The sequence below is a fragment of the Propithecus coquereli genome, unplaced genomic scaffold (assembly GCF_000956105.1).
Source record: "Propithecus coquereli isolate 6110/MARCELLA unplaced genomic scaffold, Pcoq_1.0 Scaffold609, whole genome shotgun sequence".
Lineage (NCBI taxonomy): Eukaryota > Metazoa > Chordata > Mammalia > Primates > Indriidae > Propithecus > Propithecus coquereli.
Window position 1 is genome coordinate 202,073 of NW_012152052.1, and position 12,317 is coordinate 214,389.

Here is a 12,317-nt window from a genome sequence, read left to right on the forward strand (position 1 = left end):
TTACACTTACAGCACATCTCAATTTGGAAGAGCTGTTTTTCAAAACCTAAAGAGCCAAATATGGCTGCTGGCTACCATATTGGACAGCGCAGACCTAAATATACTTTTAAGTATTATTTCTTTTCAAAGTATTCTACTAGAATGAGAATTTTATGGGGAAATAATATGATTTATATACAATATATGTGGGCACCAAAACACTACCAGTGAGACATTTAAGTTAACAATAAACCAGAATGTTTGCTAGGATTCTCCTTGCTTTGAAAACTAGAGTTATATTGTTGCTAGAAGTCCAGGCTCTAGAGTCAGAATGCCCTGAGTTTGAATTTAAGCTAAGACACATAATATGAAAGTAACTGCAAGTAAGCTATTTACCCTTCATAGTCCCAATTTTCTATTGTGCAAAACAGAAATGATAATTATATCTACCTTGTAAAATAAGCTAGCATATGTAAAACACAAGGCAGAGTATGTACACATAATAAGTTATCAAGAAAACTTAGTTATAACAATTATTATTAGTGGTATTCCCCTCTAACTAGAAATTGCAAATATTAAAATTATGCTGCCAGCTTAGGAGTACAAAGGATATATAAAAGTTAGTTTTTGGAATGTATTATGTTTTACAAGCTAAAAGAGACGTAAGTAATATAATCTTATTATATTTTTCAGGATATCTATGACCAGAAAAAATATTTATCAATTTGGAAGATTCATGTGACAGTTTTAAATATTAGATCACAAAACTCTATTAAGAGAAAAATCCAGTTTTATGAAACAAAGAAAAAGGTTTACGAATTCATATGCTATTATTGCTTCAAAACAAAAAGAAAACATGTAGCTGATGTACTTAAATAACTAAAACTTTACTTTGGCCCACTTCCACAAAAATGTGGTCATTTTATTATTTAGTCCAGAAAAGAATTATAGCTTTGGCAGAAGTAACCACAGAGATTTATTAAATGAAATTTGATGATTTTATATCAAAGTTTTAGTATTTATAAAAGATTGTAAATTTATTTCTTTATGCCTGGCCTGTCAATAGAACTCTGTTAGCAGCCCCCTTAACTTGCCGTTTTCTGCTATTCGCAGGCCCAGATAATATGGGTTTAAAAACAGGAGAAATCACATCTGATTAAATCCTAATTAATGTCACCTCAGTCTTCCCAGGCTAAAATCTGCCTACCAATTTCCTTTCTTAAACTCCGTAACCCAATGTGTAACTGTGGACTTCCATGTCAAGCATAGGACAACTTAAATTTTGGTAACAAATATCATTATCACAAATGTTTATTGCACACCTATGGTGCAGATACGACTGTGGATAATCAGTTAAGTTCAATAGTGAAGTGACTTTGTTTAAGATCTACTGAATTGGACTGCTTGTATAGAGCAGATTTACTTATTATTTTTATTGATATAGAAAAAATTGCAAAATAGAGTTTTAATAGCACATATTACTTACGTTCACAAGTGTCCCCTTTTTGCTGGTAGCCTGCTTTGCAGATACATTTTCCAATGGGCACTAACCATTCTCCTTCTGCACTGCAGTGCATCCTGGGGGAGTTTTCCGCCTCTTCCTCTGCACTGCTGACACAAGTCCCTCGAACCTCGACTAAAGAGGAAAATTCTGAACCAGTCACTGTATCTGGAAAGATAGCTAAGTTCTCAATAATGGACCAGCACTTCTTGTAGTACACTTTGACAGAAACCAAAGCTATGCAAGCCCCTACATCCTGAAAGGCAAGATAGAATCCCTTTTTGGACAAAGGTCCAATCTCTCTCACCTCAGTGTTAAGCTTCATCTTTCTTTCACCAAGGTCACCTTGGGTAAAACTTTCATCTGCAGCAATGGTGTCTATTTTTACATAGAGGTTTTCTCTTATATTCCTCCCAGTGTCATAGTCTGTTTCATAATAGTACAAATTAAAGGTTTCCTTGCAAGTTCCCAGTACTCCAGGAAGACTGTTACAATCCCTCAGGGTGAATTTCAATTCTACAAAAATCCTTTGTGCATTGCCTTTCGAAATCCAGTTAGTCCGCAGCCAGTTGTTTTGGTTGGGCTCCATGACCTGGCACACCTGGTATGTTCGTATTGGGGTATAGTTCTCATCCAAACCACTAATTTCTTCCCACTGTGAAATTTAAAAAAGGTCATCAGTCATTCAGCAAAAAATAACATTTTGCTTTTAAAAGTGCACATATATCACAAATGCTGATCTTTGAAAGAGTTAGGTTGATTCCTACCTTAGCAAACACTGTAAACCAGAGAATGTAAGATTCCCAGTTTTCCTTCATCCTGGTGGCAGAACATCGGTTATGTTGCTTGCATTGTTTGTACATACAATTTCATTTTGTTTAATATATGTTTGCAAGTACATTGGCATTACTTTTTACATGTTTGCTTATGTCTACATTCTCCATTGAGATTAGAATTTTCATAGACTAAAGCTCACAATTATTTCAAACTACTGATTAAAGCATATATATATATATGGATGAATGGAAGAATTTTTGATAACTCAGTTGACATTTTAAGTGTCCATATTATACTTAAAATTAGAGAGTACCTAAAAACACAAAGAAGAAAATGCCAAGAGTACTCTGAAATGTAAAAGCATTCAACAATATGTTGATACTTATAATGTGGAATATTTTACAATCTTTTCAAAATGAGGTATAAGGAAGTAACATCTTACAGAACTATTTATTTGCTCAATATAATATATAATATTGTACATAAAGCCACAAAACAATAAATAAGTGGTTATAAAAGTATGACTCATCTTTATAAATAAATTTCTTTCAATAGACAATCAAATGTACATGACAAATCAGCATGCCGGATCATATATAGTAAAAGCTTTCTTACGGAAAAAATATCAGATGTTTAAAAATGTCGATTCATATGCTGATACAATGTATACTACAAGCAAACCAATATTATGTATTTTAACAGAAAAGGAAAAAATAATACATTTAGCAAAATTTGCAACAATTCCAAAGACTATTAAACCATATATAATACTCTTTATTGCTCATTAGTAAGTAAATTAATTTCACCTAATAGACTTATAAGCCTAAAATAATAGTTTATATTTTTTACCATTATTACAAAATTCCCCGCTTTACATTTATGATGCCTTAATAGTGAAATTGTCATCCATTTTTATTCATTTCCCCAATAAAAAATACCAAATATAAAAATATATTAGTGCTCAAGATGAAGGTCATATAGCACACAATATTTAAACCACTGAAGAAAAGCAGATGGGAAAATAAACTAATAAGCATGTGGTAAAGAGTTTTATTTATAAAACTTGATCAGAGTATAATTTATTTAAATATTCTGCATAATATTAATATCTACTTTTAAAACTGGTTCTTAGAAAATTAAAGCAAATGACAAATTAGCAGTATACCATAATTCAGAAATTTCTTGTGTGATGTTATATAATATTTGCCACAATTTCATTATACACAGCCTGATATCATCAAAGGTACTCAAATGCAGCAAAGAACCCATTTTAATGTTCAGCTTTTACTCAGCACAACTTGCATCTGTGCCTAGTCAACAGTGAGCATATTTTCCCTTTGTTTCAGTTAGATGTTTATAATGTGAATGGCACTCAGCCCAATATATCCAAATTCATCCATTTGGATGGGTAGATTTGAGTCTCTTAATTAGACTGAAATTATTAGAAGTAAAACTAGTAATGGTATCTACCAAAAAATCAAAAGCTCCAGAGGTGTGTTCTTTTTAACAATTCCCCACTTTGAAGAAACCAAAGCTATTTATTATAAAAGAATACATCCCAAGAATTCCTTTAACTTCAAGGACAATTATATTATTTTATTCTATGTAAGAAAAATCAATTTTACTACCCTTGGAACCCAGTTAATTTTAATTTGTATTTAAAAAGTTTACTCTGGAGGGGAAAATACCAAGAAAACTACGGTATAGATAACAAATAGGGGAACTATATAAATGCCTTTAACGCAATTCTTATTTTATTACCTCACTTTCTAAGAGACTGCAATCATTTCCACAAATGACACCATTGGGAAAAATGTCTTAATTCAGATACTGCATTACATATACTATTTTTACAGTATGCTTACGAAAATATTTTCTCAAAACTTTTGTTTTAGTAACGTTTTCTTTCCAGTTAAGATATTTAATCACATGTGAACCAATTCATTTCATACGTGGAAAATGCTGTTGATCATTATTTTCTAATATTATTTGTTGTTTCCTATGGATATGTAGGGTTAACCGTTAACTCAAGATACTTTGGACTGATAAAATGCCCATTTGAGGCCAAGATAACATTGTCAGTCATAATTTATCATTTTGTGGATTACATGGATGAAATACTACAATTATTTGTCAGTTTACTTCTCCTCAGAGATACAGCCATCCTCTATCTCTATTTGTTTTAATTGATGGATGGTAGAAAATGGGCTACATCTGTCATTGGCAAGAAAGGTGTTTCATTTTTTAACATGAATGTCTTTCTACAGTGTATACTATTTTACTCACAGAAACCACTTCACTTTCAAGAAAAGTATTACATTCATACCAAAAACTCAGTGTACTTTTTATATTTAATCTGTAAAATATTTGTCATTTTTCTGTAATTTATTGTGATGGATAGATAATCACAGTAAGAACTAAATCAATCTTTCAAAACTTATATTTAATGAAAAGTCTGAATATTTTAAACAGATTTGCTTTGTTCACATTTTGCATTCTTAAACTGACTTTCAGTTCCTGACATGTTGATTTTATGATGTTGTTCTTATACTGAACAATCCCTTTCCGACTTTCATTCCTGTCTTTGCAAAATCTGCTACAGTTTTTATATCCCCACTTACACTTCACACTCTTTTAACTTTGGATTTCTTAATGTGCGAAAGATAAACTTAAGTAACAATGGGATATATTCTCCTTTCTTCCTTAATACAGAATGAAGATTGTGCCCTCTCTCACAATTAAAAATAAGATCTGAAGACATGGCTATTGAACTACATTTAAGTAATATATCTTTCTGGATATATGAAACATAATGGTCAGTGTTTTTTAGAATTTACTTATATTTTGATAGATTTTTATTGTATAACTTTCACTCATATTTATTGTAGCAGGTTTTTACTGTAATATGTGCATGCTCTGACATCACTTCTGATTAATAACAGCAGATAGCACACGATATAAATCTGGAAAATTTAAAAAATATAGCACATTTTATGCCATAGTGTTAAGCACAGTACATTTTTAGCTGCCTTTTGAAGTATATTTTGCATGATGCTAAAACTGTTGTTAAAAGAGGAAAACAGATTACATACTGTTTTAAAGAATTACACACAACCTACTTGGTGATTATACTTCAGAAGTATAAAGCAACTAAAGGGGTTTAAGTGAGTTTGTGAAAGGAATGCTCACTGTAATTAGTTAGCTTTCGTAGCCTGGACCCTGAGGTATGATTCCACTCACAATAAGGACTCAAAAGACTATGGTTATGGGGAGTTTTTGTTTTTTTTTTTCCTCATTTGCCCAAGTTCTAAGTATACCTTCTTTACTCAGAGAACTCAATGTCTCATTATAAACACAACAGAATATTGAACAAGAAATTTGGAAGTAAAACAGTTCAAATATGAAGAATGTAAATAATTCCCCTGCAGGAGTAAGGTTTTGTCTCTTTCTTTAAAAAATAAATAGTGATATTTTATGAGAAAAAGCACTTACCCCATTGGGTGGAGAGGAAATCCATTCCAACTCTGTTTGTTGTGCTTTAGAATCCAGCAGTAGTACTGAAAAAGAAAGTTTATTTCCAAATATTAAATTAACAATTTAAACACATTTGTAAACATTTTTAAGGTCAATTTAATTTTTTATATAATTATCACTTTATGACTTAAGAGATATATATATTCATGTAAATGAATGGTGAAATAAACAGCCACTTAATACAAGTATATTCCAATTTCTTAAGGGGAAAAGATGTTAAAATGCCAATATTATATATGGTATTCTTTAATTAAAATATTGAAATAAATTTTAAAATGCAATAGCAGAATGAAGATGAGGGTAAAAAATCGATATGTGATATATTGATCCTATAGTAATTATATACTATAGTTTTGTAAACCACTGAACCCTCCAAACTTTGTCAAATATAACATAAACATAATGAGGTATAATGCCCATATTATTCTTCAGTTATTCATTAATTTGTAATATTATATCAAAAGTATTTCTTATTGTCTTTTGAGAATTGGAGTTTACCTTTTTAAAAAACTTTCCACACATAGTGTTTTCTCTTAAGCCAGAATCAATATAGAAAGGTTAAAAACCATATTAAGCAATGTAATCAGAAGAAAATAAATTGCATATTATTTATAACATATATTTCTGGGTTAGTCAAACATCAGTTTTCAGTATACTTTTTTTTAAATTTCTAAATATTTCAAGATATTAGCTAATTCTCAAAATGGCATGTTTAAACTCTGATTTGACTTCTGAAAACAGTTGTATTCCACTTTTATGCTATCAAAAAGCACAGTGCAATTTAATATTTACATAAAGTGTGAAATGCTTCTAATAGTATCAATATGAGAACACATTAGAAAGTCATACATCAATACACATCATACTTCCAATTTTATATATTGTATTGTTTATTTTAGGACAATTTACTCTCCTAAACCACTCACTCTTTTGGCCAAAGTGGTTACAGAGTTACATGAGTTTTTGCACTTTAAAAATATTTACCTAACTCTACAGCATTTTGACAAATACATCATTTGTTCAGAAATAATAGTGAACATATTTTAATTATGTAAATATGCTTAACATCAACCTCTGTAAATTGTTAAAATTTTGATTTAAATAAAATACTTGCTATATAAACTTTTAAATATTAAACAACTCTCAATGTGGGGGAATGAGTATTTGAAAGGTAATGGAAACATGTTATGCTAAGAAAACAAAGGAACTGTTGATTATGTGTTTAATTCCTTAGCACTAGTCAAGGTTATTCCTTGTAATTGAAAATACAGAAACATTGGGGATTTGGAGGGATTTTTTGTTTATTTGTTTGTTTACTAAGACTCTCAGGGAGTCCATGACAGAAAAAAAAAAGAAAAAACCTTAATCACAAACAGTTGACTCCCTTTCAAATAAGAAACACACATACTTTAAAAGTATCAATTTGTATTTCAACTTGGAACATCAATATGTCGTTAAACTAGTGAATTTATATGAAAAGTAATTTTTAAAGTTTATTTTTACCCTCAACAATAAAGACGAAGCACAGGGAAACAATGTGGGTTCCAGGCACTCTTTTTTTGAGATGTCTTTTTGTGTGTGTCTTCTGTACTGAATACGGACAACTGCATTTTAAATCCAGGTGACATTCTTGGGTCGTTTCTCAGAGTGAAATAAGCACTGTAATGATTGTTTATTGCCGTTCTGCTACCCCTCAGCTCTGCATGGGGGTAGAAGCCTGGGACCGAGGCAGAGCAGTGATGGCAAACAAGTTAAAAGAGAAACGCACTAACAAATTAAAACAAAACAGAAAGCAGCCCGACAGCCTTTAATCAGAAGCAGCTCTCGAGCGATCAGTGTGCCCCTCTCCCTCGCCGTCCGCTCTCTGGAGAAACCCTCAAGTGCGCGCTTTCCCCTTCCCTCTCCGAGCAGACTGCCAACCTTCCTCGCTGCCTGCGGACGCGCAGCCCGGCCGCCCACGCGGACGCGGGGGCACAGACCCGGGACTCCGGGGCTCCGCGCCCTGCCGTGCGGGGCAGGCGGGGGCGAGGGGAGAGGGGCGAGACGCGGGGCGCGCCCCGGGCTAAGCCAGTGGAGGGCAGCGCGGGCAGCGCCTGGCTTCTCCGGGCCGGGGCGGGGCCGTCGGCGGGGCGGGGCGGGGGCTGCCAGACTGGCGCGCCAGCCGCGCCGAGCATCCAGTACGCCTCAGCCAGCCGGACCTGGGCACTCCAGGGAGCCGGTGGCGCCCTGGCTCCAGAAGGAGCCGGAAGGAGGAGAGAGGCTTTCGGGAAGCATCTCCACTGAGGGAAAGGCGGCGGCGGCATTTACGGAAAGGAAAAGCAGCAGCTGCACTTCGCCTCCAAGCATCAGACTCTGACAGGCGCTCCCAGTAGCGGCAGCTGACCTCCCCAAGAGAATGTGCATAGGAAAAGTGGAGGGAGTGGGTCCCTTTTCTTCCTCCAGCCACCCCCAACCACCCTGGGAGGCCAGGCACCTGCTCGAGGCGGTTCCCAGCGCTAGCCCAAGTGATCCGCGGGCCGCCTCAGGGCTTGCTTGTTCCCAGAAACCCGGCTCTTGGTCGCCGCTGCGCGCTGGGAGCGTCGCCCCCAAGAAATCGGGCGCACTCGCCACCCGCCCGCCACAGAGGAGGGCACCCCCGCCCTCCCGCATTTTAAACATCTCACTTCTGTATCTAAAGAATTCAGGCTCCTAGAATCAGAATCCTCTCCACGTAGCGTGCACCCAGTAGAGCAAAGTGAGAGAGACACTCTGGCTGCAGGAACCTCTCCCCCTAGTGATGCAGTTATTTATAGCCCGAACTCCTGCCCGAGTCTGCGTGTGTTCGCGCGCCCGGCTTCGCCGCGCGGTGCAAACTTTTCCTCAGGTCTTGCTGTTCCGGAGGAATAAGGACAAGGTGCCAGGCCTGAATGTATCTGATCGCTAATGTCAGGAGAGTGGAAATGTGGTTTTGGGTATGTATCGGTGTGCGTTTCTAGCCGACTTTCATCCATCTGCGAACACGTAACCGTTAGCTCAGAAGCACGGGTTTCTCTGAATGGGTTCAGCGTCAACACAGGTTGCAGATGTGAAAACTGGGGGTCACAAGGTCAGGGTGGAAGAAGGAATAGAATACGGCGTGGTGTTGGGGGGCCGAGTGAACGAAGAGGGGTTCACGAAAAAAATAAGGAAAAGCAGCGCTAAATGACTAAGTTTTCAGGAATAGATGAAGCAAGGGCCGATATGTACCCCCCATCGCCACAATGACCTAAATTTGATAACAGATTTTTCCCCCCTCAACACTTCAGAAACAAGTAATTATTCGTATTCTGCTTTTAAAACATCGGAAAATCAACCTTAAACGCACAGCCTGGAAGACGGGAGAAGGGAGCTGGCGGGGATTGTGACACTGCTCAGAAACAAGACGCTTCCATTGACAAGATTTATTTTTCCCCAGCTCCAACTACAGGCACCGAAAGGTATTTTACCTTCTGTCAACAGTTAAAAGAAAAAGAAGGAAAAAATAACCATATACAGGCGTTTCTAGCTGGCCAGATGAAACCTGCTCTCTCCAACCAGAACTAATCCTCAGGATCCAGGTCTTTCGCACGATTTGGCCACTCGGTCCCCTCAAGTACCGGACTGTGAGGCAAATAATTGGCGATTTCAAGTTGCCCAGGCGGCATCTCTTTACAAATTGCACAGCCCCAACCCGCCCCCTGCCTGCCCGGCCGGACCAAGCCCGCGGACTGCCGCTGACCCCACGGCACCTGGGCCCCGCGCGCAGCGCGCGCTGAATGGAGACATCCCCGGCCCGCGGGGCGCGCGCCACTCGCCCTGCTTCACCTCCGCGGCGTTATTGTTCCGCGCTGGCGGCCGAGCGCCAACCGCAGGCCCGCGCCGCCGCCTCCGACGCAGTGAGCACTTCATTAGTAACCCGAGCTTTCCGAGCTCACAGAAGTCTCGGCCCCTCTGGGAAGGCTCCGGGCTCCCGCCGCTCGCTGGCGGGCTGGCGGGGACCCTAGGGGTTGCACTCCCCATTCTCCGATCCAACTCCGGGCTGCTCCCACCAGACACGAACAAGGAGAGGAGGAAGAGAACAGGACTAGAGGAAGAGAAGTGACCTGCCCCGGGTCCTAGAGAATGAGCTCGCTGGCCGTCCCCCAAACCCCACCCCACCACCCTCAGTTGCTGCTCACGTCCTCCGGACTGCCCGCGCCAGAAATCCCGCACCCGTCGGATGGACGGCCCCGGGAGCGCGGTTGCAGGCGGCTGAAAGCAGCAGCGGTTCTCAGCAGCCCCGGCTTGCCACCCGCCAGTCCGCCAGGAGCGGCCCAACCGGTGAGGGGGCGGGGAGCCGGCGGGGGAGGGTCGCCCGGAGCCGGAGGCGCGGCCGGCAGCGCCGCGGACGAGCTGGCTCGTGCAGGTAGACAGCTAAATAAATAAGTCAGAACAAACTTTGCTTTGCCATCTCCTTACCTTCCTTCGCAGCCTGCGCCTCCCCCGTGTGTGCAAAGCGGAGCAGCCAGATGTAGCATAAAATAATCCATGAAGGGTACCGAGTTTGAAAAACCATGGTGCATGAGCAGGTTTTATTTTAGGTTTCAGTTATCTTGAATCGTAGCTTTTTTAAATGCTGTTTGCTCCGAAGTGTTTTTTTTTTATTGCCCTCCTTGCATCAATTCCCCTTCTCGGTCCCTGGCCGGCTGCTCCACGTTTAGCTTTTTTTATATTCCCCCCCTCCAGTTCGTTCGCACCGTGTTTGCTGCCTGCAAGTCTCCGACTGCAGACCGGCCGATTGCTCCACACTCCAATAATATCAATTAGGGGGGAGGGGGCGGGGCTCTGAGCCGAGAGCCTCCGCCACTCGGGCTGAGTGGCAGGCACAGCCGGCCTGCCAGGAGGCGATTCCCAGGGCCAAGGGGCGGGTCCTGGCGAAACCGCAGCCCCGGCCTCGGGGGCGGGGTCCGAAGCCTGAGCCAATGGGTGCCGAGCGGAGTCAGGTTGCTGGTCCAGGATTCCCTCCAGGTTCTGAGCTCCGGGTTCCCGCTGGATGCTCGGAGAAGGAGGACGAGGATTGTAGCCGAGGGTGCGTGCTGCTTTGGGCGTTCTGCTTTTAGCAACCGCAGCTTTCGTGGAGCACAGTCAATCCGAGAATAATGCTCCCAATTTAGACTCCTGTCTATAGCTGTACTCCTCGCGGTCAAAGGCGAAGCAAGCCTTCTCTCAGCTACCAAGTACGGAGCCCGGACAGTGAAATGAACTGTACCTTTAAGTAAAGTGCGTTTTACTTTTATGTTGTTACTCGCAACCTCTGTGGGTCGGGTAACTTTGTTTCTTTGCCTTTTTTGAAAAGTTTCTACTTCTCTTTTTATGTTACTCCAAGGGCAGTCAGTTTTGGGCACCACCCACCACAATCCTTGGAAGAATAAAAGTAACCAAATGTATTAGGTTTAAACAATGTTTCCAAGAGTTTGCAACAAGCTCTGGCAAAAGAAACAGAGGAAAAGGGAGTGGGGAAAGGAAGTCTTTTGTTTTAGGCGCCCCTTCACCCCCGCCCTATCGGTTCACTATAGTTTGTTGAGTGAAGTGAGACGTTAAGAGAAAACCTTTAGACGATTCTATATCATTTTTTTGCATGTTTATCATTTTCCGAGATTTTCTTTGGATTGCTCCACTTTGATCGTTTTATATTTCGCTTTATTAATTATATTTAATTTTAAAGAATGCCACCACTTGTTAAATTCATAAACAAGACCTTCCTCCTTTGCAAGTATTTACTATTTTCAGGAATTATTCAATAATTATCTTTCAAAGGAAAACTAAGAATAAATAATGGCACCAACATTTCCAGTTGAATTCATCCAACCCGGACAGCAAAGATTACTGCGTGAAGAAATCAGTTTTCCATTAGGCAGTTTTGGACACTTTGCATTCAAGAGGTGGGTAATATAATAAGAGGAAGAACTAAAAACCTTAATTGCCAAATCATCAGTTTCAAATGTTAAGCAGAGTAACTTGATCACATTTTTAAGATGATCTTTTCTTCTCGTGCTGTATTTCTTCCTTCTAGAAATTCTCAGTCATTCATGACTCCCTTTATTTCTGATAGGTACAAAGTTTGATCTCACATAAGGCTCCAAACTTTTCCCATCCTCTCTTCTGGAAATATAAGGTACATTGAGTTGTTTCTGGTATTTACAGTAAAGACTTCTCAGAGATAACAGTCCCCAGATATTTTTATTTTATGGTGAATTGTCTCCTGTAGTTTTTACTTGCTTAATAAAATTACACTGAAGAAAGAAATCAAATTTTATTCCCCTTTAACCTCTTTGATTCTGCAGTTTCTGTAACATTTCTTAAATGTTAACTGTTCCTAGCTATAATGCCTACTAAATATTTTAGAAATTGTATCAAAAAGCATCTTAAGTGCCCTTTAAAAGATATAAAGAAAATGTAAATTGCTTAATAGATTAACCTTGGAAAAAAATATATATAGAGAGAGCATATTTGTTACAGAGAAGATGAAGTGATATTTACATGAATAGAT

At 39.3% G+C, this 12,317-nt stretch overlaps 1 protein-coding gene across 1 annotated transcript; it reads right to left on the reverse strand.

Annotated features, from left to right (window-relative positions):
• Window positions 1-646: 646 nt before the first annotated feature.
• LOC105822409 (ephrin type-A receptor 7) lies at window positions 647-10,584 on the reverse strand. The gene is made up of 3 exons (XM_012659389.1): window positions 10,247-10,584; window positions 5,750-5,814; window positions 647-2,135 (listed from the first exon to the last, which is right to left on the reverse strand). The coding sequence occupies exons 1-3, from the start codon at window positions 10,341-10,343 to the stop codon at window positions 1,458-1,460; spliced, it is 840 nt and encodes a 279-aa protein (XP_012514843.1). The 5' UTR covers window positions 10,344-10,584; the 3' UTR covers window positions 647-1,457.
• Window positions 10,585-12,317: the final 1,733 nt, after the last annotated feature.

What these genes read in the sequence shown, in the direction of transcription:
- LOC105822409 (XM_012659389.1), bottom strand. Translation starts at nt 10,343, where the DNA reads ATGGTTTTTCAAACTCGGTACCCTTCATGGATTATTTTATGCTACATC. An exon ending in GGCGCAGGCTGCGAAGGAAG is followed by an intron (nt 5,815 to 10,246) that starts GTAAGGAGATGG and finishes TTTCTTTTTCAG; the next exon opens with TACTACTGCTGGATTCTAAA. An exon ending in TTTCCTCTCCACCCAATGGG is followed by an intron (nt 2,136 to 5,749) that starts GTAAGTGCTTTT and finishes TAAATTTCACAG; the next exon opens with TGGGAAGAAATTAGTGGTTT.